At 43.6% G+C, this 26,640-nt stretch overlaps 1 protein-coding gene across 1 annotated transcript; it reads left to right on the forward strand.

The window, feature by feature from the left end:
* Positions 1-26,207, forward strand: hip1rb (huntingtin interacting protein 1 related b). Its single transcript, XM_084180858.1, has 32 exons — positions 1-251; positions 10,185-10,248; positions 10,616-10,758; positions 11,606-11,662; positions 12,001-12,081; positions 12,888-12,964; positions 13,298-13,359; positions 14,086-14,226; positions 14,467-14,524; positions 15,882-15,957; positions 16,070-16,234; positions 16,378-16,433; positions 16,602-16,674; positions 18,783-18,966; positions 19,059-19,147; positions 19,322-19,438; positions 19,555-19,656; positions 19,935-20,129; positions 20,467-20,614; positions 20,755-20,841; positions 20,986-21,093; positions 21,243-21,379; positions 21,467-21,577; positions 21,732-21,790; positions 21,891-21,921; positions 22,041-22,103; positions 24,756-24,856; positions 24,986-25,091; positions 25,218-25,341; positions 25,449-25,510; positions 25,608-25,835; positions 25,995-26,207. Exons 1-32 carry the CDS (start codon positions 159-161, stop codon positions 26,001-26,003), a joined length of 3,207 nt encoding a protein of 1,068 aa, XP_084036984.1. The 5' UTR covers positions 1-158; the 3' UTR covers positions 26,004-26,207.
* Positions 26,208-26,640: the final 433 nt, after the last annotated feature.

The raw sequence follows: 26,640 nt of genomic DNA on the forward strand, positions 1-26,640 counted from the left end.
CGAACCAGTTGTTCGCGCGTAGCTTCTACCAAAAACGCGAGGAGTGTCATACTTTGACTGCTTTATAAGCGACATTTTTCCTCTAGTGGGTATTTGTTACAAACCGTCCATATCGTCGAAGATCCAGTAAGAATTTCGCCGGGTTCCAAGACGTGAGGATGAATTCCATACGACAGGTGCCTTCAAGGGTAAAAACCAAAAGGACCGAAACCAATTTAGGTGCGGAGAGGGAACATTTTGATAAGCAGCAGGTAAATATTAATACCCTAGTGATGGTGGTGGAATTTGCGCTGCAGAGCTGTTTGTTTTGCATCTTTTCGATAAAAAACAGTGTTTCAAATAGCATGTGAGGCCTTTAATTTATCGAACGTATTTGTTATTTGCGCACACGAAAATAACAAAGCATAGCTTATGAACTGTAATATGCTGCTCTTATTGAGAACGTTTTGATGCAAAATCCGCACCTGGCCCATCACCTGAGTTCCTCATTTGATAGGCCTATGGCACCCCGCATGGTCGAAACATTACTCACAGCAAATATGTTGATTATTTTAATTTAGAGGCTAATGGAAAGTCCTGTATGTCATTGAATCAGCTGTTAGTCCCTGTGGTTGTCTGTGATAAATATTTGATTGGAAACAGGATAATGAATGACAGCCTCCCTTGTTGAGATGTAGACCTAATTTCTTTACATTGATCAGCCATGTATATATTTTTGGATAGAGATGTCTCAGTCCAGAACTTTTAACTGTATCATCACCATTACCATCATCCAACAATGAATCATCTATTTCCAAATAATTTCTTAGAAAAGGACACTCCTTCACACAGTCTGGGAGCTGTAGGTCATGTTGATGACATCTTCATCAGTGGTAGACCTTTTTTGTTGAAACATTTTAGAAAATAATTTCTGTTTTTTCCTTGATTTTCTTTTTCTGGCTTCAGTGTCATTTACTTACTACCAGGGAGCTAATTGGCAATACATTGTGTCCTTTAAATGAGTGTATGCCTCTCGGTGAAGTCCTGGCTCGCAATACAAGGCCTATCATGTTCAACTAGAAGCTCTTGTTTGCCTACCTTGTCCTGACTTCCTTTCCCCTTGCTCTTTTTCCTAAAACCCCTTCATTAAGGGTATGGCCCAGAGCTATCCTTTATATAGTGTATTGAAATAGTACGAAGTAGCTTTGAAATCAAATTCCTGTGGATGGATCACCAAATGGCAAATGCAGAACCAAAGTTGAAATAACATTGTAATCTGCTGGACTCCTCCATCTGAAATGACTGGACATCCAGCAGAATACAAACTGTCAACACAGTGTGACCCTGGCATGAGGCAAGAGAAATCTCTGCCATCTCCTTGTGTCTTTGGTACCTCAATTGAATATACTGGATCGAGTGATGCAAAAATACAGAGCCTATTATATTCACACAAGGTCAGCCAGACAAAGTTAGGCAGTGATGATACTGAACTGAATCGATGAGAAAGAGGAAACCCATTCCTTTGGCCGGCTAGATGGAGAGAGAGATTGTGTGGTCCCTTTGACTGAATTGTTAACTGGATGTTTAAATCCGGCAAAGATAAGCACATCATATCAGAGGCGCAGTCACATGCCCTTGGCACATGCTCTGGTCAGCGCTGCCGTAGACATGAGAACCTGACAGATGTTACACCCAAACAGTGACTGGCATTATGTCTAGCAGTTAGTCAGGCCCTTTGTACTGCAGTCCTGAAGGAGACACTACACTGTTCCTGACTGAGCCCTGTTTTTCCTTCCCTATCTATGCTCTACTTGACCGGTCTCAGTTGACTGACCGGTCTCAGTTGACTGACCGGTCTCAGTTGACTGTCAGCCTGTGACAGTCAACTCCTGATATGACAGTGCAAATGTAGAGACCGTTATGTAACATACTACAATGTCCAGGTACTCAACTCAATTCCAGTGACAGGCAGCTCCACCATATTGTCTTTCCATAGAGGGTGCTGCAGAGTCACTGTGTGCTGCAGTACTTTACCATCCATATAAAGCTGTCTGAAGTCTGTGCCCTTGGCTTACTGACCCCACAATTTATTTTCTGTATGCTACTTTGACAGTTAACAAGTCTAGCCTAATGTACAGCACAATAATGTAGCTCTATCCCGGTCATCAAAGGTACGTAACTGGAAAGATATAATAAGGCACTGCTATACTTGCTATTAATTCAATACTGCATTACATGATGGTTCTTGTCATTGACCTGTAGAATTCTGCTGATTCTGGGGTCTACTGTAGGTCTAATGTTACACCCCATTCCTCTCTGTCTGTTTTTCTTCTTCTCTAGTTTTATCTCTGTGTTGACCTCACTGCCAAGGTCAGATGTCCCACACAGTGCCTGTTGTTCACACTCTCACTCTGTGTGTGTGAGAGACTGTGTATGTTTGCATGTGTGTGTTTGCGCTCCATCATTTCGGAGGCCTCAGTGCCCAGGAGAGAGGGCTGGGCTGGGGGAAGGGAGCAGGGAAGGGAGCTGCTGAGTGTAAACACAGCCTCTCTCTAGGCCTCTGAGAACAGCAAAGAATTCAAGCATTTTGCTTATGGTCATTATAATGTACTTTAGTGTTGGTAATGCCTTCTATAACTTTTGGATTCTGTTTCTTGCTGTTTAAGTACTTACCTACCTGACTAACTGATCTCAGATTTGACCTGTTGCTTTTAAGTGTGATCTTACGTGAGTACACTTGTTGTGTATACGTGCCAGTAAATGTCCAATTGGAACAACTGACACACCCTACCAAGTGGTGTGGAGTGACTCCTTGTTGCCAGTGTACAATTCCCTGGGGGTTTCCATGGAAACCAAGCATCTACAGGAAAATTAGGAAACCAGGGGAACTATAGTGGGGGTGGTTTGGTGAGGGTTATTATTATTATTATTATTTACAGCTGACATCATCCATTTTGGGAGGCACAGCATAGAGTGAGAGCACAAACATCAGCCAGCATAGTCATAGTGCTGACACACAGGGCTGATGTGACCGCTTTTGAGATGATGATAATGAGGTGGAGGAGGAGGAGACTGGAATGACTGTTGTACTGTCTGAGGATGACAGAGCAGTAGTAGACTTCTGCCTCACTTCAGTGGGTGTGGGCAAGACCGAACCCAAACCACCTCTCAATCTCACAGGCTTGTTGTCCGGGAGAGGAAGTGTCTCTACAGCACAGAACACTTCCCTTAATATCCAACTATTGTAGGAGGGTTTGAAGCAATGGCAAGTCCTTGTGTCCACTGTCCAAGTCTTCAATTTTGTCGCCTAGATATCCGTGTAGGATGTCAGGCTAAGGAGAAGAAGCAGCAGGGGTGAGGGCAAAGTAATTTCATCAAAGGCAGGAAGGGCTAGTCCAGTTGGGGCTCAGGTTTCTGTCTGTATCAACGCTGTAAGGGACTGAGCCAGCTATTGTTGTGCTGCCTGGGAGGCAAAGCAGGAGACAAGGAGAAATGTAACACAATAGGGACATTTCCAGGGGATTACATAAGAGCCATGAAAGGGTTTTCTATGAAAACAGCTAGTATTTGATGTTGCGGGAATGATAATTGAAACTGACTTGTTGAAATGTCACCTTTTTTAAAATGTTGATCATCTTTCCAAGTGATAACAGCGAAGGCTGTTTTTCCAAAATCAAAGCGGTTGGATATAACGACTTATCCAAACACCCCCCAAATTCCTCTATCCCATTTCCTGTTTGCCTCCAAACAATGTAGTGTTGGATAAAGGAGAAATGTAATGTATTCCTTGATAGATTTGAACTGCAATGTGTTGGTCACTGAGTAGGCTTTTTGCTATCATCAGCACCTTACTGTTTTTCTCAACACTCCCAGTGAATTAGTGCTAGACTAGTTAATGCTAACATAACCAGACGGTGCGTTCAGCCTCATTAGCAGTGTGTTTACACTAGTTTAACAGCATTAATAGTGGCAGCCGTGTGGAGCTTGGGTATGTGTCTGACCTTGACAACCAGAGCGGCAGCAACAGTCTGTTGAATTAAGCTGATAAAGAACTGCAATAACTAGTCACTGCAGGGCACCTGACTGACTGCCCAGTGTGGAGTAAACTAGAGGTGTTGCTGCTGTGTCTCTGCCAGCTATAGTCTTCCTGGCAGGAATGTCCAAGCACATAGACACACTGTTGAAAGGCAAGAAGGGAGAAGATGAGAAGGTAAGAAACGAGGGAGCAGGGATGGGAGGGATGAAGCAGTGTGTGTGTGTGTGTGGCGAGAGTTTAGCTGGCGATGAATCTTCCGACGGGCCTCAGGGATTAGGCTGGGCTCATCACTCCCTCTAACTACCTCTCCCTCTATTGGGGGATTAAGACTTATGTTTTGGGTCCAGGTGCAATGTTGTATCTGTCGAACAGCTAAATGGTGTCAGACTGTCTGTCTGGCCCACTTAGATCACAGTTAAGACCAGCTTCTCCTGTGGTCAACCAGATGTATGTACACCTTCCTGACCTTCTTATGGCATTGCTGTTGAAAGTTTTAATGGCAGTGGTGGAAAAAGTACCCAATTGTCATACTTGAGTAAAAGTTAAGATACCTTTTTATAGAAAATGACTCAAGTGAAAGTCACCCAGTAAAATACTACTTGAGCAAAAGTCTAAAAGTATTTGTTATTAAATGTACTTAAGTATTGAAAGTAAATGTAATTGCTAATATATACTTAAGTATCAAAAGTAAAAGTATAATTAATTTCACATTCCTTATATTAAGCAAACCAGACGGCACAATTTTTGTATTTTGAAAGTTACATATCTTGAAAACTTGATTGCTGACAAGGAAAACATTTTGGGACTATGTCAACAATGCTCCCGAGTGGCGCAGTGGTCTAAGGCACTGCATCTCAGTGCTTGAGGCGTCACTACAGACCCCCTGGTTCGATTCCAGGCTGTATCACAACCGGCCGTGATTGGGAGTCCAATAGGGCGGCGCACAATTGGCCCAGCGTCGTCCGGGTTTGGCTGGTGTAGGCCGTCATTGTAAATAAGAATTTGTTCTTAACTGACATGCCAAGTTAAATAAAGGTAAAATAAAAAAATTGACTAATGAAACAAATACCAAAAGATAGTTTTGGGATGGAATTTTCCTTTAAGTACTTTACACCACTGTTTAATGGTGTTTGTTTCTTTGTATGAATGAGTGAGTAAATTTGAGGGAGTCTGCCAGTGGGAGACAGGATAGGTCTTTTGTTGGTTTGTGACATTGCCAACCTTCAATTCTAGACTTCAAGCAGTTCTGTAAATTGCATTGCTCACATTTCACTGGACTATGCACTGTATGCAGTCTCTAATCAGGTTAGTGTAACAATGATCCCCCTTCCCTCTTGCTTCCTTTCTCCCTCACACTCCCTTTCTTTTTCACTCACACTCATGCTCTCTCTGTCCCCTTCTACTTCTCTCCCTCCCCTGTCTCGTGCTCTCTCTCTTCTCTGAGTGACAGTTAGTTTGAATGTATTATGGAGCCTCCCTGCAGCCATGCCATCTGTTGAGGCCTCTGTGCCAGGCGCTGTGTGCCAGAATGTGGCCCCCATCCAACCCAATCTTCTACCCCAGCTGACAGGCCTTCCTCCTCCCACAAACCCCTCATTGTCAAGCACCCCTCCAACCTAGGGATGGGCATTTGAAATTATTTCAGTATTCAAATTATATCATGCTATTGTTTCGGATAGTCGAAATACATGTTTTAAATGAATTAAATATATATTTTTTAACTTCAGTTGAGACTTCCTCGCGTGATGCGCTCTGCTTGTTTCAACAGGAGGATGGGGGAGGGGCGAGAGGAGCAGGGGGCGATGTGACAGTCTATATGTGGCATGGAGGGAGAGAGAAAGTAGGCAAACCGACTCGCTCTAGTTAGACAAACTTGTTGCTGCCATAGGTTAGCTATCATACCATCTGGTAGTGCCTGTCTTGACTGCATCAAATAATTGTAAAGAAGCTAGCTAGCTAAAGTATAAAGGCTAATTGAGGCTATTTTGCAGCGCTTCCCCATCCAATGTCTAAAACAACTCCATTCATATGAAACAACTTACTTGGTTGATCATTGTAGCCTACTCCTTCTCATTTAGCCAATTCCGTCATTTTAATTCCATTTGGCATTGATTAGAAATCTCCCACTTCACCAGTGGTGTAAAGTACTTATTTAAAAATACTTTAAAGTACTATTTACATTTTAGTCATTTTAGCAGACGCTCTTTTCCAGAGTGACTTACAGTTAGTGAGTGCATACATTTTTCATACTTACTTAAGTAGTTTTTTGGGGTATCTGGACTTTACTTTACTATTTATATTTTTGACAACTTTTTTACTTTTACTCCACTACATTCCTAAAGAAAATAATGTACGTTTTACTCCATACATTTTCTCTGACACCCAAAAGTACTTACATTTCGAATGCTTAGCAGGACAGGAATATTGTCCAATTCTCACACACTTATCAAGAGAACATCTCTACTGCCTCTGATCTGGCGGACTCACTAAACACAAATGTTTCGTTTGTAAATTATGTCTGAGTGTTGGAGTGTGCCCTGGCTATTTGTAAATATAAAAAACAAGAATTGTGCCATCTGGTTTGCTTAATATAAGGAATGTGAAATGATTTTTATTTTTTTGTCATTTTTAGCAGACGCTCTTATCCAGAGTGACTTACAGTTAGTGAGTGCCTACATTTTCATACTTTTTTAGTTATACTTTTACTTTTGATACTTAAGTATATTTTAGGAATTACATTTACTTTTGTTACTTAAGTATATTCCAAACCAAATACTTTTAGACTTTTACTCAAGTAGTATTTTACTGGGTGAAATTCACTTTTACTTGAGTCATTTTCTATTAAGGTATCTTTACTTTTACTCAAGTGACAGTTGGGTACTTTTTCCACCACTGCACTTCACTTGCTACACATTCAACCTCTGACTGTAGCACCACTTTGATTGACGACAATAACAACAAGCGACGCGTGTGAAATGTGTGTAGGCTACCGGTGCATATTTTTTATGGGGCGCACTCATAAAAACTCAACACTGACCACCTTCCGGAGACACTTGAAACCCTACCTCATTAAGGAATACCTGGAATAGTATAAAGTAATCCTCCTTCCCCCACCCCCAATAAAAAAGTAGTTGTCCCACTGGCTATCGTAAGTTGAATGCACTAATTTGTAAGTTGCTCTGGATAAGAGCGTCTGCTAAATGATGTAAATGTAAAATAACTGTTTTATAAAAATGTTGAATGTAAAGGTCATTCCTTGTAGGCTATGTAGCAATGTCACAGATCATTTTATTTCATTTCAGACAAAGCTTTAAAAAAAGGCATATTTTCTTCAAAGAAAAGTATACTCCCAAGTAATCGAATACTAACGTCCGTTCGGATATTCAAATAACCTTGCCCATCCCTACTCTAACCCACCACTTGCTCTGGCCCCCTAAGCCAAGGTGGCTAGCACTAACCTCACAAGAAGGGGTCTTCATTAACCAGGACACCCCTCTCTTTTTCTCTCTCCCCTCACTCTGAGTGGTCGCCTTAAGCGCACAGTAGCCCCTCTGTGCTTTGTTTAGTGACTGTACGTGTTTTGGTAGAGGGGGAGGTTGGCGGGTTGTGGTGGCTCCAGAGTTTCACTAACTAAATGAAGTCTTTATGCATTTGCAGGATTGCTGGCAAATTTTGCCGGCCTGCCTCAGATATCTGATAAATGTGAGGATTGTATTCCTCCCTTCCTGTGTGTACGATAAGCTGTATGTGTGCATTCTAGGAAGAAATGTCATGTAAATGCCAGAGTGAGTTAATTTATATGACTGTGTATATACAGCCAGAGGGTGAAGGAAAAATGTGTGTTGGTCTGTATGAGCCTGTGTTTGTGGGATTATTTTGCGATTGAGTGACTGACTGTCAGTGGGGCAGAATGTGTGTGTTTATTTATTTTATTTTTATTTCACCTGTATTTAACCAGGTAAGGCAGTTGAGAACAAGTTCTCATTTACAACTGCGACCTGGCCAAGATAAAGCAAAGCAGTGCGATAAAAACAGTGTGTGTGTGTTTATACAGACGTACATTTGCCCCTGCTCAGTGTAGCATACCATTGTCTCTTTTCTGTGGGGGTGTTGGGTTATTGAGGGGGAAGTGGGGCGAGAGAGAGGTTGGGATAGTACCAGAGAATCTGTATAAATTAACCATAACAGCTCATGCAAGTTACTGCAAGTTGGATTAGTCAGTTATGTAATTAATTGAACTGAAATGGAGCTTTTCACTTCCTCAATCATCATCTTGTCCTTTTCACCTGCTGTGGTCAAAAAAAAAAAAAAAAAAAAACATTGTAAAGTGGTTATCCCACTGGCTATAAGGTGAATGCACCTATTTGTAAGTCGCTCTGGATAAGAGCGTCTGCTAAATGACGTAAATGTAAATGTAATGTAAATGTCTACGCATATAGTATGTGTCTGCCAATCCTGGGTCACAGGGAGAGTGGGTGGTGATCTCAGAATGAGGACCTATTGGCCAATGCTTCCATGTTATTGTGTTGTGAGGAATGCTATGGTAGACCATTGTTTGGTGCGCTTGCTCCTATTCTCCCTTGAGTCGAGTCTGGAGAAATGTGACAGGATTATCTGAACTAGTTGGCTAGAGAAATGTGATTTTACCCATATTTCCCTCATTTATTAATTACAATTGGTAGCGCTAGTCTTCAGTGAGTCTATATGGGTCAGTCAAAATATAGCTTGTTTTCTCACTGTTCAGAACTGTTGGGAAGATGCAATGCAGATCTCATGTAAGGACAAGTTAGACTGAGGGTTACTATAACAAGACTGGCTAAAAACACACCGGCAATTGTATCAGAGGTCACAATATGCTTGTCATGTTTTGGATTCAGAGCGTTCCCTTATCCTCTAGCGTTACTAACTATGCCTTTATCAGTGACGGGGCCAAGCCCATGTACTGTACACAAACCGATACAAACACAAACGCGTTGAGGAAAGTGTTGAGACCTAGCTCTGACTATCTGCTTCTCTCCCTTCCTCCCTCCATTCACATGGACTTGTTCTACCTGTTGGCTTAGTTGCCAGGACGGTGGCACTGTGTTCCCTGTTGCTGGTGACATTATGTCGCTTTCCTCAATTGTCATTATCGACAGCATAACATGCAGAGAGGACACCCTGATGCATGTAGTATTTTGGGAGCATGTAGGTTTTAACTGTTAGGAATGCTCATTTTGACACGTGTTGTAATCCCTCTAATGCAGGGATCCGGCAATTATGTTAAAAATGTATGCACGCATGACTGTAAGTCGCTTTGGATAAAAGCGTCTGCTAAATGGCATATTATTTATTATTATTATGTTTGGAATGCTGTAAGCATGTGTCGTATTTACAAAACAAATAAAATGGACACACCCAAGTAATTGGAACAGAAGCCTAGTGGCTTGTTCAGTCCACATTACTCACGGTAGCCTAATGAAGGAAAAACAGAGGAGTTATTGAACCCTTATTACACGAGCCTCTGCATGTAAACATACACAATACTTTTTCTGATTCCACTGTCACAATGCAATCTGCTGTATTCTCCGCATCTCCAGTACAGCTCCTCTCTGGCCTTGTATTTCAACACACACTATGGCTTATCAGTAGCCTTTGTTATGTTTTTAAAAGACTACTCCCTCCCTCTCCCTCTGTGCTGTTGAAACAAGGGTTGCCATGTCAACTGCTACCACTCCACCTGATAGTATGGGTTTGTGGAGACTTGCTGATCACATGTCTAGTGAACACAACCGATCACTCACTCCCTCTCTCCTGGGTCATCTGACTATACTGGACATGAGTGTACTGTACACAAACATGGGACATAGAGATTGGGATTGTGGTGTGGCCCTAAAATAAATCCAAGTAAAGGGATGATCAGTAATGTAGTCCTGTCATATGACCAGTATAGCTTTTATTTGTATAAGGTGGTAGTTCATTATTCAAGTGTGTCTTGTTTTGACATTTGATTTTGTTCATAGAAATTGTGCTCTTTTATTCATTCCAAATGTCACATGTTGGATGGTCTTGTACTCGTTGAATCTATCTCCCATTAAAATGTGTTTTTGTTTTATGTCACTGTTGACTGGCAGTTCAGTAGCCATAGTGACGTATGACCTCAACCTGTGCTCTCTCTACTCTCCTCCAGCTCAGCAGCATCAGTAAAGCCATAAACTCCAATGAGGCGCCTGTGAAGGAGAAACATGCACGCAGTATCCTTCAATATAACCCCGAGCTGGAAACAGCAAACCTTTTGCTATTATTTGCTCTAAACTTTGTACGCCTGATAACCAACTGGGCTGTTTTGAACCACTAGTTGTTGAATTAATGTACTGTAGAAGGTAATTGCTTTTTAGAGTTGACATTTGCCATCATGTAGGCTATACAGCCACCTAGTATATTTTACTTTTGAAGGTATCGATGGCAACAATGCATATTTTATTCTCCTTAGATTTGAAATACTGTGATTTTATCATTGCACATGAGCGAGAGAAAATGAAAGAATATGTGAGGGAAGGCGAAAGGTATTATTTTGGCTTTGTATTTTGCTTCTTGGCTCTTCCTTGACAGCCGATACAGGGATCATTCTGGGGACCCACAGGGAGAAGGGAGCCTTTACCTTCTGGTCCTACGCCTTGGGCCTCCCCTTGTCCAGCAACTCCATCCTCAGCTGGAAGTTCTGTCACGTGGTGCACAAAGTCCTGCGGGACGGCCACCATAACGTAAGACCTGCTCTCCGCTCTTTACACTCTACTACCACTGCCATTCTGTTTTATATATATATATTTTTTACATTATCAAATACATACTAAAGAAAAATGGAGAGAGACAAAACGAAGGTTTAAGGTGGAAAATTTGAGACAGGCCTTAGATGAAAATATTGCCTAATTGGAAGCCTATAGTATATAAAAAAAAACATGCAATATTGCTTTGAGCAGAGCTCGTAAACTCACACAGATGGTGTATTAATCATGCAATTGTTTTTATTAGTTTGTTTTGTATTTTACCCCCTTTTTCTCCCAAATTTCTTTGATCTTGTCTCATCTCTGCAACTCCCCAACGGGCTCGGGAGAGGCGAAGGTGGAGTCATGCGTCCTCCGATACATGACCCGCCTAACCGCGCTCCTTAACACCCGCCAGCTTACCCGGAAGCTTACACCAATGTGTCGGAGAAAACACTGTTCAACTGGCGACCGGGGTCAGCCTGCAGGCACCCGGCCCGACACAAGGAGTCGCTAGAGCGCGATGAGCCCCACCGGCCAAACCCTCCCCTAACCTGCACGCTGGGCCAATTGTGCGGTGTCCTATGGGACTCCCGGTCACGGCCGGTTGTGGCACAACCCGGGAATAAACCCGGGTCTGTAGTAACGCCTCTAGCACTGCGATGCGGTGCCTTAGACCGCTACGCCATTCGGGAGGCCCAAGCGTGCAGTTTTTTATGCGGACCTCTGGCCGTAATCAGTCCAGTTGAATTAGCTTAATGGTGAAATGTTATAATTTAACATTATTGAGTAACTGTTTCAGTACTATTATTGAATTGACATTATCTATCCCCTTTTTGCCCTCCAGAGCCTTCAGGACTGCATGAGACATCACAGTAACATAGTTGAGACGGGGCAACTATGGGTGAGTCTGGAGATTGTGCTGTGTTTTTGTTGGGCATGCTTGAATAGGTTGAAGACATGTTGGGTGAAGAAATTGAATGTCAGATGACTTGAAATGAGGAAATATCCTTTGCTTTTTTTATTTAGTTTAGGCAAAAATGCAGGAGAAGTTTTGAAATCCTCTTTTCAAACGTCATCTTCCCCATCATACAGTAATTGTGCTTCCTGTGCAGCCAGAGTTAATCTGTCTGCTGCAGATTAGAGAGGAAAGGCTAGAATGGGAGATGAGATTTAAAAAAATATTGCTGTGTTCAAATAAAGCAAAGCTTAATGCTTGTTGCTCACTCCTCTTGTTTCCAGGGCAACCTTCATGACAGATATGGCCAGCTGGTGGCTCTGTATGCTAAGCTCCTCTGCACAAAGATGGAGTTCCACATGAAGGTAAGAGCACTCTCTATAGCCCTCAAACTCAACTCTGGACCTCAAAGCCAGTTCCACAGTTTTTTTTTATTGTTCCCTCTAATCAGGGACTGATTTAGAACTGGGACACCAGGTTGGTGCAATTAATTATCAGGTAGAACAGAAAACCAGCAGGCTCCGGACCTTGTAGAGTAAGAGTTGAATACCCCTGCTCTATAGCACGTGTCAAACACTAGGCTCGCGGGCTGGATCCGAGCCCATTCAATCCAGCCCCCGGGTGGTTTGCATATAAAAATAAATAAATATACATTCCGGGAAACAACAATCTCAATTCACATTGAAATTACTAAAACCAAATCAAAACGGTGTAGAAATGATAATAGACCTTTATAGTCTCTTCACTCTGTCCAACTTGCTAAAAGTAATCGAAATGAAAGCTAGACAGTCAGGGAGCATCGATAATTCCAAAAGCGATGGATAGAGTAGTGTTTTCTGCACATTTTGACAGCGAGGAAATATAATACATTTTAAGTGCGGCCCTTCGGACCTCGTGGAAGACCGAATACGGCCCACTGCCAAAATGAGTTTGACACCCCTGCTCTACAGTGTTGGGGGGACTGAATGTTTTACCATGAGACATTGGCTAATCTTTCCACTGTATGCATTGCCACAAGTGCTTTCACAAAATGCCACCTAATTAAACAATGTATGCCATTTGAAGTGATTACATATGAGATCATTAGATATTTCTAATGTGGTACCATCCTTGAAAAATTGTGTACAAGAATTGTTGGATCATTTTTGCAATCCTTTCATCTTCTGTGCAGCATTCTGAAATCCGAGCCAACCTAGAGGTAACAGATGAGGTTCTGGAGCGCGTTGCAGGAACAGACATCAATAATGTGTGAGTGTGTTCTCTTCTCCTCTCCAGTCTCCACACATCCCTGGCACTCTGACTGTGCACTCCCTCTCCTGTTAAGGAGTTATCCGAATATCATACAGGAACATCAAACACATGCGTATACATTTTAATTGGCATAGCTCAAGTGAAGTCAATTATTTATATAAAATATAAACATAACATGCTCTCTGATTCAAAGGAAGCCATCATACAATTTTCTTGCCATTTTAGTAGAGATGGAGAACTGTGGGGACTAAGGAGACAACCTGCTGCTCTTTTCTTAAGGAAGCCATTAGCCTTGTGTTACTAAGGGGTGTATCGACTTCACTCCTGCAGGTTCCAGCTCACTGTGGAAGTGTTTGATTACCTGGATACAGAGCTGAGGCTAGCCGAGACAGGTGAGAATCCTCCGCTTCTCCCCTACCTACCTACACCTCTCAAAGGATGGGTAACCTGAGGTACAGGGATGTGGTCTGGTTCCATCAACTGTTTGTGTGCCTGAAATGGAATAGGGACAGGATAGTGGCCAGTTAAATAGACTTCTGCTGTTGAGGGAGTGACTTAATCTCCCCAAAAGTTAAGGGAAACCCATTTAAACCCATTTCTAAACCACTTTGGTTTGTTTAGTATGATTAGGGCCCTCATGTCATTTCACCAAAACCCTATAAATAGGTTATAAATGTTTGCAATTAGAGGACATTAATCGTGTTTCTTCTGATTGGCTGTAATTGCATCATGCACCTCCCTGCCCTGCAGGATGTTGTCACAGCCTGTCATCCTGAGCAACTATAAACAAACCCTACAACTGTAAACAACCCTGCCTGCCTCCGTGACTAACTGGGCATCTTGTACTCAGGGAACATGGGAGCTCCTAACCGCCTTGTGCTTTCACACATCTACCCACCCTAGTGCTAGATCTGCTGATAACTGTTTTCCACGGGCGATTCATGAATGTGTGAGCCATTGTCCAAGTGCTGTATTTCTGAACTAGTGACAGTGAAAGGTGTTTCACCCAAGCAAGCCAGCGATACCAAATCCTGCCCATTTGAGGTCGTGTTTGTTTATTGTGGTATTATGTTTGTTTGTTATGTGTTATACTTTGGCGTGTGTTCTGTGATCTGCAGTGATCCGGCAGCTCAACACGTCCATTGCCATCTCTACGCTGACGTCAGGCCAGTGTCGACTGTCCCCCCTCATCCAGGTCATTCAGGACTGCAGTCACCTCTACCACTTCACCGTCAAGCTGCTCTTCAAGCTGCACGCATGTACGTTGGCATCTTAATCTCATCTGCGTGACATATGTTTCAACATGTACTGTAACATCAATAAGAGGAAAATAACTGGAGATCACAAATCCGTATGATTATTGTGATATTATGCAAAGTATACTTAATAGTAGTTCCGTATTACTACTTGCTCTAAACTATGCTTTGCTGACTTGATTAGAATGAACTTGTTTCAAAGTATTTTTTGTGACTTTGTCTATTGCATGTCCTGGATTTCAGGTCTCCCAGCAGACACCCTGCAAGGACACCGTGATCGTTTCCATGACCAGTTCCACAGGTAAGTCACCCAGGAGCTCGGGCTGCTAGTAAATGAGGACGGTAGGAAAGCGAGGGAGGAAGGGAGCCTCAGTATGCAGCACAATCCTCCCTCTCCCTGGCCTGTTACCCTGAGCCACTGCAAATATTCTCGTCCCTACCACCCAGCTTCCACCCATTGTAATGTGTCATCATCATGTCGTCACGGTCAGACACAATTCTGTGAAAGTGAGAAGGGGTTGAATCTGAGCAGTTCAGGTAGTGTACCAGGTGATGTGATAATATTACCGACCTGCACAACGATCAGCCCAGAAAGATAGCAGAGAGGGAGCTTGATGTGTTAGTGGATACCTTGGCATCAGTGGCGGTCGGTGCTGTTTAAGATGAGGAGGACGATTCTTTTTTTTCATGAGCATGGCCTTATTTCTATTACAGCATATTGGATTTCTGTCATTCATATTCCATTCACCCAGTTCAATGTAACAGCGATAGGTTAAGGCTACTACATGATACTCCCTATACCCATCATGAGGTTGCTATAACCTAGTCTATGAAAAAAGGTTTACAACGTAGGTTCACACGTCCAGAGAAATTTGAGTTGACAGACAGTTGCCTGCGTCTATCTGATCTAGGGTGTAATCATTAGTCCAACAGTTGCAAACGAGAGTTTCTACTGGACAAATTCAGGTATGTTTATCTCTGTTCCGTTTGCTTCCGTTTAAGAAATGTTTTTCAACAGAACCGGCGGAATGAATACACCCCTGATCACACGTAAACTCAGTTAACTTTCATAGCAGCCATGTTGTATTCTATCTTGCATCTATGCGCTCTCCTCCTCTCACCGTTTTCCTTCGCTTGTGGACTTCAATGCACAACACATAGGCTGTATGTGACCAGGCGAAAAACGTTCCATGCCAGACCATATCATAACCACTACACAGCCTACATCGTTGTCACCATATTAGCTAACGTCATAGTCAACATAGCTAATAGAACCAATGCGTTAGTAAACCCGCTACAATCATGCAGTAATGTTAGTGTACAGTCAGTAAGCAGTTTAGCACTAACACCGGCGGGCCCCGGTGGCAATAAATTAGTACAACCAAAAGCTTACCTTGACTTGGAAGAGTTACAGTGTTGAGTTGGATAGTCATAGCCAGCTAGCTAACATAGCACCCCTCTGTTTGAGTAGGCTAAACTATCTAGCTGCATTTTCTAGGTAAGTAAGTTAAACTTTGTTCTATTGCATTCTGTCCTATACACATCCCCCTCTATACTAGGGATGCAATATATGAAACAACACAGTTTAGGAAATGTTATGTTCTTGTTGTAGATTAGTGGCATCATTCGGATCAGTAGTTGAAATGTTTGCCTTACAGCCTCAAGACCTTCTTCAACAAAGCCAGAGACATGATGTACTTCAAGAGACTCATCCAGATCCCCAAGCTGCCAGAAGTAAGAGCATAGGGGAAAGATACTGTATTGGGACTCTATCACACTTCCTAGTGGATCCATCTGTGTTTATAGTCCTGTCTTATTTATTTGTGTGTGTTTTGTTCATCCCCAGTCCCCTCCTAACTTCCTGCATGCGGCTTCCCTGGCCAAGCATGCGAGGCCGGTGGTGGTCATCCCAGACGAGGATGAGCCCGAGCAGGTGGATGATGACGATGACGACCCTGAGCCGCTGATCAATGTCAGTGACGTCACCATGCCCAGCATGACGGTGCCACAGGTACGATTTATAGGGCACAGGGTCATGACCTCTGAGGGCACAGCTATGGCCCATTGGATGTGTATGTCTTCTAAAAAAAAAAGGTAGCACTAATTTTGGCTGTAGATTGTATAAGCATTAATGCGTCTTCTGACTTCCTTTAGCAGTTCGACATATTTGATCAAACCTTCGGACCTGCCAATGGTGGTTTTGATGACAGGTTAGTCATTGGTCTTTCAGCATTGGTGTGTTTGAAACGGAAGGATATGTAAACTGGTGATGTTTTTTAACTGACATATGTCTGGGTATTTTCTTGTGAATTGAGTTAGTAGTGTGCCAGTGTGTATGTATCTTAAAGGTTAGTGGCTGTATGTCTTCTGGTCCACAGGGATATCCAGATTGAGAACCTCAAGCGGGACTTCGAGCTATTGAGGGCAGATCTGGAAAGGGTCAAAGGAGAGGTAAGTAGACATAAGTTTTAACTCCTTTAAACAGATTTTACAGTTGTTGTCGTACACAAGTTATTGATGATATGCTTGTCATAACTAGCTAATAATAAATGACTTGTACCTCTAATAATACTATTTAAGGGTTAATTATGCATGTTAACAATGTATAGTGTTTTCCCTAAGCGCTGGCTGTCGACTAAATACCAGGCTACTTTTCCCACTTCAAAAAATAACTGCTACTTTTCATTTAAAAGTTTCTATTCGTTAGTCAGAAAAGTCTGTTGAGCCCTCTCCCGCTAAAATGAACGCTATACATCTTCTAGCGATCTATGGATAGGACAGGCACCTGTCAGTCACAAAGCGAGTAATGACCAGGAAACACTGCTGGTTTGACAGTCTGCTGTCTGTCACGCCTTCCAGTACCTACAGTTGAAGTCGGAAGTTTACATACACTTAGGTTGGAGTCATTAAAACTCATTTTTCAACCACTCCACAAATTTCTTGTTAGCAAACTATAGTTTTGGCAAGTCGGTTAGGACATCTACTTTGCGCATGACACAAGTAATTTTTCCAACAATTGTTTACAGACAGATTATTTCACTTATAATTCCCTGTATCACAATTCATGTGGGTCAGAAGTTTACACACAGTAAGTTGACTGTGCCTTTAAACAGCTTGGAAAATTCCAGAAAATGATGTCATGGCTTTAGAAGCTTCTATTAGGCTAATTGACATCATTTGAGTCAATTGGAGGTGTACCTGTGGATGTATTTCAAGGCCTACCTTCAAACTCAGTGCCTCTTTGCTTGACATCATGGGAAAATCGAAAGAAATCAGCCAAGACCTCAGAAAACAAACTGTAGACCTCCACGAGTCTGGTTCATCCTTGGGAGCAATTTCCAAACGCCTGAAGGTACCACGTTCATCTGTACAAACAATAGTACGCAAGTATAAACACCATGGGACCACGCAGCCGTCATACCGCTCAGGAAGGAGATGCGTTCTGTCTCCTAGAGATTAACGTACTTTGGTGCGAAATGTGCAAATCAATCCCAGAACAACAGCAAAGGACCTTGTGAAGATGCTGGAGGAAACATGTACAAAAGTATCTATATCCACAGTAAAACGAGTCCTATATCGACATAACCTGAAAGGCCGCTCAGCAAGGAAGAAGCTACTACTCCAAAACCGCCTTAAAAAAGCCAGACTATGGTTTGCAACTGCACATGGGGACAAAGATTGTACTTTTTGGAGAAATGTCCTCTGGTCTGATTAAACAAAAATAGAACTGTTTGGCCATAATGACCATCGTTATGTTTGGAGGAAAAAAGGGGGTGTCGAACAATGAGTCGAAATCCACTTAGCCTAATTATTGTTCATTTATTTATTTTATTTTGTGTGTTTTCTGTACCCAGCCACGAAGTCATGGCGCATAGGCTATTGACTGTGCATTGATTGACGACCAAACAGCAAGTGTTTAGTTTATAAAAGGTGTCGAACTGACTGAATAAAGTCAATCTCCCTAATTTGCATACTGGTAGAGTTTTTGGCGATTATCTGCAGATAAATTATGAAAAGCCCGGGGACTCCTTGCTGGCTACTTTTTCTATTTGGCTGGCTACTCCATGTACTTAGGGAAAACACTGATAACTAAGTTTTGACAGTGGTGGACATTGTTGATGTGTAAAGGGGGGAGGAATTTAGGTAATGTGTTGGGTGGATGCAAAGATTAATCGTGACATGTGGAATGTGGCAGCTAGTCTCAGAATGGGAAATGACGTCTGTCTGTGGTCAGAGAAGACAAGAAGGTGTGTCTGGGACACAGTGTGAAATGTACTGTTGACCCCAGTTTCTGCAAATGGCTGGCTCCTAATGTGGCCTGTTTCTTAACTGATGCTAAAAGTTTAAGTTTACGCCTGTGATATTGAATCAAGCCATCCTAACCCAACATATACATTTTGTAAACATAATTTGTACCACTCACCACTTTTGTTTCCCCTGTCTGAGGCCCTCATCCACTAGTGCCATGTCATGGTGTCCTGTGGTGGTAGTGATAATCTACCCAGGGGAGGTTTACTATGGTGACTGACTGACTACCTACCTCCTCCCCCCTCCTGCAGGCCCAGCGCTACATCACCCAGCTCAAGTCCCAGATCAACAGTCTGGAGGCGGAGCTGGAGGAGCAGCGGGTGCAGAAACAGCGTGCCCTTGTGGAGAACGAGCAGCTGCGCATGGAGCTGGAGGCCACGCGCCGCCGCAACGCTGAGCACGAGAGCGTGCAGGCCACCTTCGGAGAGGCCGAGAGTAAGAGAAGCCACTCACTAAGTCTGGCATACACGTTCAGTCACATTGTATTGAACACACACACTAACGTCTCCCTCTTGTCTCTGACCCAGCGAGAGCCCAGGCCACAGAGCAGCGCTATAACAAGCTGAAGGAGAAGCACACTGAGCTAGTGTCCAGCCATGCGGAATTGCTCAGGAAGGTACAGACTTATGAAGAACCTCACACACCTGTTTTCATTCTGTGGTTTTCTCCATGTGTTTGGTTGATTGGGTCTCTGCATGTATGCTCATATAGACTGACTCATCTGATAATAATTTTTTTGTATAGTGTGAAGAGAATGTTTAACAAAGTATATGTGACATTGTGCTGGCAGAGTGCAGACACAGTGAAGATGCTGTCGGCCACCCAGCAGACCCAGGAGGAGGTGGAGAGGACCAAGCAGCAGCTGGCTTTTGAGGTGGATCGCATCAAACAGGACGCTGACATGAAGGTTACTGTTATTGAGTATTGGCAATAGTGATCCAGTACCGTTAATGTTATATTTCAGTACTGTATTAACCATTTGTCAAAATGACTGAATGTTATTGTCTTTTTTTCTCATTGCAGCTTGAGGAGCAGAAGTTTGAGATGGAGAAGCTTAAAAGGGAGTTTGAGGAGAAGAAGGCAGAAGTGGAACGTGTCAAAGGCACTCTGCAGAGCAACGAGAAGGTGTGTGTGGTGATGATGCAGTAAATACTGAGTAATGTGGGTTCGCTCGCCAATGTAATGACACAGGTGACTCATCTGATTCACCCTCATGCAAAACTCGATGCAAAGAAATCGCCCCACTTTCCAGACTTGCAAATTGGTTGGGAAGGAACCTGCACTGTGTGTGAATGTGAACATATGGATGTCTCACAAAAGTTAATGTACCATAATTATGCCTTCTCCCTCTCTTCCTGTCTCTTCTCTCCCCGCTCCCCCTCTCCCTCCTCCCTCTCTCTCAGGTGGGGGAGCAGCTGACCAGATCCATGTCTGCGCTGCAGGCGGAGAAGGAGCGTCTGATGCACTCTGTGAGTGAGAAGGAGGCAGCGCTGTCGTCCCTGCGCCATGCTGCACAGCTGCAGCAGTCGTCCCTGCAGCAGGAGAGAGAGAGGAGCACCAGGGAGCTGGGAGAACTGCAGGGCAGGCTGCAGGAGAAGGTCAGTCAGGACAGCACCGCACAGAGCAGAGTTCAGTCAGCTGCTTTGTCTTGTCTATGTCATTTGCTGATTGCAAAAGAGAAAATAGACTAGTAAAAGCTATACTGCTTGGTCAAATCCCCTATTACTCAGACTGTGCATTGCAAAGTGACAGATTTTCTTTAATCAATGAACTATTCGGCTATCTGTGCACAATATAAGAACCATTAGTATGTCTGTGCACAATATAAGAACCATTAGTATGTCTGTGTACAATATAAGAAAACCATCTATGTCTGTGCCTGTCTATTTTTCCCTCTGACCGTATGTCTGACTGTGTCTCGTTGCATCTGTGTAGTCTAGCCGTGAGGAGCAGTTGCAGCAGAAGCTGCTGGATGAGCAGTTCTCCCTGCTGCAGGGAACAGTCTCTGAGGCTGAGAGCATCATCCAGGATGCTGTGGCCAAGCTGGACGACCCCCTGCACATCCGCTGCACCAGCTCCCCAGGTTAAAATGAGTGAATAGACACAGAGAGATGGTGTTGTCACTTAGAATATAAAGTGAGAGATGACTCATCGATGCATGTGTATATATCTATAAAAATAATGCTTTTCAAACTTTTTTTCTTTGTCTCTCCACCACCACAGATTACCTGGTCAGTCGGGCAGAGGCCACTTTGGGCTCCATTGACAAAGTGACAAAGGGTCACTCAGACTACCGGACGAACATGAGAGGTGAGTTGCTCATAACTTGGTGCTCAGTGTTTTTCATATAGTTAGTAGTCTTTAAGCAACCACAGTGATAGTGGTCATGAGTGCTTGTTGGTGACAGCTGGGCTGTGTTACTGGCAGTGATGCATCCTTTCCTCTGTTTACCAGATGCTGGTGGGCTGCTGAGGGCTCTGACCCAGTTCTCCCACCTGGCTGCTGACACCATCATCAACGGCAGTGCCACAGCACACATGGCTCCCACTGACCACGCCGACCGTAAGGACATTCTCCTTAAATAGAATGGATTCCTGTTTGAAACAGATATCTTGTTGTATCTTATTGGAATTTTACTGAAATATGATATTGAATCCATTTGGTATGTGATTACAGTGTCAGTGTGTAGCTTGTACTTTGGCACCCTGCAGGTCTGACGGAGAATTGCAGGGGCTGTGCCACTCAAAGTCTGCAGTTCCTGAAGGATCTCAAGTCCAAGGCCTCTCTCCAGAGGGCAGATCCGGCCTCCATTCGCATTGTGGTCCAAAAGATCCTGAGGCTGGGGGAGGTAACGGGCTACTGAGCAGACTTCTCAATTTCTCCCCCTGTTCTTTTACTATTTCTTCTTAATCTCATCTCCTCTTCCAATGCTTAGGAGCTGCGACCTAAAGGCATGGATGTGCGACAGGATGAGCTGGGAGATCTGGTGGACAAGGAGATGGCAGCCACATCAGCAGCCATTGAGGAGGCAGTGCGCAGAATCGATGTGAGGATCACAACCATGTAGAACATCCCACTGTAGAGGGGAATAACATATCGAGCTCAACACTAGATATATCACACACTATCTACACAATAAATCTTTATTCGTACCCAGGTTTTATCCACATTTTTCAATTGCTGTCTTTCTGTATCTAAAGGAAATGATGAATCAGGCACGAAAGGACACCTCTGGTGTCAAACTTGAGGTCAATGAAAGGTCAGTAGTATGTTTGACTTACGCTCTGTATTTTAGTTGAAATACTTGTTTATGCATTTTTCCCCTTTAACTCACCATGATATTACTCCTTGTTTCATAGAATCCTCTACAGCTGCACAGACCTGATGAAGGTAAGATGGCTGCCTTTCGACTTGTTTTGATTGACTTACTCGAAACGTCTGATCAAAATCCTAATAATGCTGCGTTCCCTCCTATACCCTCCTTTCCTCTATCACACTCTGTCCTTCAGGCCATCCACCTACTGGTCCTGACATCAACCGACTTACAGAAGGAGATTGTTGAGGGAGGGAGGGTGAGTCATGACATTTAGAATTTAATGTTGAAAACTTTGTAAATCCATCCTATCATTAGTTTGCCGACGAAAAGCGGTGGTAGGCCTGATCACCGACAACGATGAGACAGCCTATAGGGAGGAGGTCAGAGACCTGGCAGTGTGGTGCCAGGACAACAACCTCTCCCTCAACTTGATCAAGACAAAGGATATGATCGTGGACTACAGGAAAAGGAGGGCAGAGCATGCCCCCATTCACGTTGACAGGGCTGTAGTGAAGCAGGTCGAGAGCTTCAAGTTCCTTGGTGTCCACATCACCAACAAACTATATCATGGTCCAAACACACCAAGACAATCATGAAGAGGGCACGGCAACGCCTATTCCCCCTCAGGAGACTGAAAAGATTTGGCATGGGTCCTCAGATCCTCAAAGTTCTCCAGCTGCACCATCAAGAGCATCCTGACTGGTTGCATCACCGCCTGGTATGGCAACTGCTCGGCATCCGACCGCAATGCGCTACAGAGGGTAGTGCGTACGGCCCAGTACATCACTGGGGCCAAGCTTCCTGTCATCCAGGACCTCTATACCAAGCGGTGTCAGAGGAAGGCCCTAAAAATTGTCAAAGACTCCAGCCACCCTATTCATAGACTGTTCTCTCTGCTACTGCACGGCAAGCGGTACCGGAGCGCCAAGTCTAGGTCCAAAAGGCTCCTTAACAGCTTCTACCTCCAAGCCATAAGTCTGCTGAACAGTTAATCAAATGGCTACCCGGACTATTTGCATTGAACCCCCCTTTTTTTACGCTGCTGCTACTCGCTGTTTATTATCTATGCATAGTCACTTTACTCTGTCTAGATGTACAGTGCCAGTCAAAAGTTTGGACACCTACTCATTCAAGGGTTTTTCTTTATTTTTACTATTTTCTACATTGTAGAATAATAGTGAAGACATCAAAACTATGAAATAACACATATGGAGTCATGTAGTAACCAAAAAAGTGTTAAACAAATCAAAATATATTTTAGGTTCTTCAAAGTAGCCACCCTTTGCCTTGATGACAGCTTTGCACGCTCTTGGCATTCGCTCAACCAGCTTCATGAGGTAGTCACCTGGAATGCTTTTCCAACAGTCTTGAAGGAGTTCCCACATATGCTGAGCACTTGTTGGCTGCTTTTCCTTCACTCTGCGGTCCAACTCATATCAAACCATCTCAATTGGGTTGAGGTCGGGTGATTGTGGAGGCCAGGTCATCTGATGCAGCACTCCATCACTCTCCTTCTTGGTCAAATAGCCCTTGCGCAGACTGGAGGTATGTGTTTTGGGTCATTGTCCTGTTGAAAAACAAATGATAGTTCCACTAAGCGCAAACCGGATGGGATGGCGTATCGCTGCAGAATACTGTGGTAGCCATGCTGGTTAAGTGTGCCTTGAATTCAAAATAAATCACTGACAGTGTCAGCAGCAAAGCACCATCACACCTCCTCCATGCTTCACGGTGGGAACCACACATGCAGAGATCATCCATTCACCTACTCTGCGTCTCACAAAGACTCGGCGGTTGGAATCAAAAATCTCCAATTTGGACTCCTCCAGACCTAAGGACAGATTTCCACTGGTCTAATGTCCATTGCTCGTGTTTCTTTGCCCAAGCAAGTCTCTTCTTATTATTGGTGTCCTTTAGTAGTGGTTTCTTTGCAGCAATTCGACCATGAATGCCTGATTCACACAGTCTCCTCTGAACAGTAGATGTTGAGATGTGTCTGTTACTTGAACTCTGTGAAGCATTATTTGGGCTGCAATCTAAGGTGCAGTTAATTGCCGATTTCTGAGGCTGGTAACTCTAATGAACTTACCCTCTGCAGCAGAGGTAACTCTGGGTCTTCCTTTCCTTTGGCGGTCCTCATGAGAGCCAGTTTCATCATAGCACTTGATGGTTTTTGCAACTGCACTTGAAGAAATTTTAAAAGTTCTTGACATTTTCCGTATTGACTGACCTTCATGTCTTAAAGTAATGATGGACTGTCGTTTCTTTTTGCTTATTTGAGCAGTTCTTGCCATAATATGGACTTGGTCTTTTACCAAATAGGGCTATATTTTGTATACCAACCCTACCTTGTCACAACACAACTGATTGGCTCAAACACATAATTTGTGGAATTTCTTTCCTTCTTTAACTTTTAACAAGGCACACCTGTTAATTGAAATGCATTCCAGTTGACTACCTCATGAAGCTGGTTGAGAGAATGCCAAGAGTGTGCAAAGCTGTCAAGGCAAAGGGTGGCTACTTTGAATAATCTCAAATATAACATATATTTTGATTTGTTTAACACTTTTTTGGTAACTACATGATTTCATAGTTTTGATGTCTTCACTATTATTCTACAATGTAGAAAATAGTAAAAATAAAGAACCCCTTGAATGACTAAGTGTGTCCAAACATTTGACTGGTACTGTATATATTACCTTGACTAACCTGTACCCCCTGTATATAGCCTCGTTATTTTTTTGTTTATTTAGTCAATATCTTCTTAACACTTATTTTTCATAAAACTGCATTGTTGGTTAAGGGTTTGTAAGTATTTTTACCTGTTGTATTCCACCATGTGACAAATACAATTTTATTTGAAAGAGGAATGTCCTGACCACTGCTGGACTTTATCTTCTCTCTCTAGGGTGCAGCCACTATTAAGGAATTCTACGCCAGGAACTCCCGTTGGACTGAGGGACTCATCTCTGCCTCCAAAGCTGTGGGATGGGGAGCCACACAGATGGTGTAAGAGCATTATAGGGGGTTGTCTCAACTTATCTGAGTGTGGTTATTAGTGTGTGTGTTTGTGACACACAGATGCCTCATGTTATAGGATGGGATGATGGTGTGGTGTTTGTCTGGTCTGTCCCACAGTGAGTCCGCTGATAAGGTGGTGCTGCACACTGGCAAATATGAGGAGCTCATCGTCTGCTCACATGAGATCGCTGCTAGTACAGCACAGCTGGTCGCTTCCTCCAAGGTGAGAAACACTCACACAAGCGTTTGACCTCTCAGTGCTCCCTTTCCCCTTGCCAATCTCTGTTTATATTCAAATTGTGTCCCTATCACTGTTTTCTTCATTCTTCCTCTCCCCTTCTGTGTTTAGGTAAAGGCAGACCGCAACAGTACGAAACTGACAGCTCTCCAGCAGGCTTCTCGCCGTGTGAACGAGATGGCAGCCAACGTGGTGGCCTCCACCAAGACAGGCCAGGAGCACCTGGAGGACAAGGGTTAGTGTGGTTGGGGTTGTGTGTGTCTTCACAAACAGAAGATGTGAATCCCCTCAGGCCTTATGAGTCATATGTCTGTGTTTGATGTGTTTCTCTTTCTTCTGCAGATACCATGGACTTCTCTGGAATGTCCCTCATCAAGTTAAAAATGGAGGAAATGGAGTCGCAGGTGAGTCACCAGGCCTGTGTGTCTTTTTTTAGCCTGTCTGCATGCATGTGTTTGTTCTGTGTGAAAGTAACCTTTCTCTACTGTATGTGTGTCTCAGGTGAAGGTGTTGGAGCTGGAGAATCAGCTGGGTAATGAGCGTCTCCGTCTGGGAGAGCTCAGGAAGAAGCACTATGATATAGCAGGTGTTCCAGCAGCAGACCTCTCAGAGGGCAACGGCCTGGCCCCCTCATCTGCCTCTGAGCCCTCCTCACCCAAACCCTCCAAGCCTAGCATCATGAGGAAACCTGCCTTGGCTCAGAAACCCAATTTACCGCCTAAAAATATGGTAAGGGCCAAAATGGCTGGATTTGCGTTCATGTTTAGGGTAGTACCAAAGAAACTGCCACATAATGACACATTTGAAAAAAGCTCAGTTAACTCTTATGCTTCACCAAATACTCTTATGCTGTTTCAAATATGTGTATTGTCTTTCTTATCATTGCAGTTCAGATAGACTGATGCAGGCTAGAGAAGGACATCTCCATGCTGGATAGTCCGGTTGATCTGAGACGAACAGTCATCGTATGAAGTGAACACAGGGTCCTTTTGAGCTGCCTCCACCAGACGATCCTCTTTCCCAACCCCAACCTTACCAGACGATCCTCTTTCCCAACCCCAACCTTACCAGACGATCCTCTTTCCCAACCCCAACCTTACCAGACGATCCTCTTTCCCAACCCCAACCTTACCAGACGATCCTCTTTCCCAACCCCAACCTTACCAGACGATCCTCTTTCCCAACCCCAACCTTACCAGACGATCCTCTTTCCCAACCCCAACCTTACCAGACGATCCTCTTTCCCAACCCCAACCTTACCAGACGATCCTCTTTCCCAACCCCAACCTTACCAGACGATCCTCTTTCCCAACCCCAACCTTACCTCTGTCCCTCTTTATTTTCTTTTGCCAAACTGGAACTTGTGCTCCTCTTCTTCAGCCTGATTTTATCCCTCAGTGCTTTCTGCCTCTGAAAGAGACACACTCTATCCTTTTATAGATCAAACATCATGTGCCACCAAGGTGGTATTCTATGTTTTCGTGGACATAATGGTATCAAAAACAGAAAGGGAAAATTATTTGAGGAAATCATG

Source organism: Coregonus lavaretus (genome assembly GCF_964263955.1).
Source record: "Coregonus lavaretus genome assembly, chromosome: 17".
Lineage (NCBI taxonomy): Eukaryota > Metazoa > Chordata > Actinopteri > Salmoniformes > Salmonidae > Coregonus > Coregonus lavaretus.

Excerpts from the sequence above, each read along its gene's own strand:
- hip1rb (XM_084180858.1), top strand. The coding sequence starts at position 159 with ATGAATTCCATACGACAGGTGCCTTCAAGGGTAAAAACCAAAAGGACC. Across the intron at positions 12,082-12,887 it reads AGATGGAGTTCCACATGAAG|CATTCTGAAATCCGAGCCAA; the intron begins GTAAGAGCACTC and ends TCTTCTGTGCAG. Across the intron at positions 12,965-13,297 it reads GGAACAGACATCAATAATGT|GTTCCAGCTCACTGTGGAAG; the intron begins GTGAGTGTGTTC and ends TCACTCCTGCAG.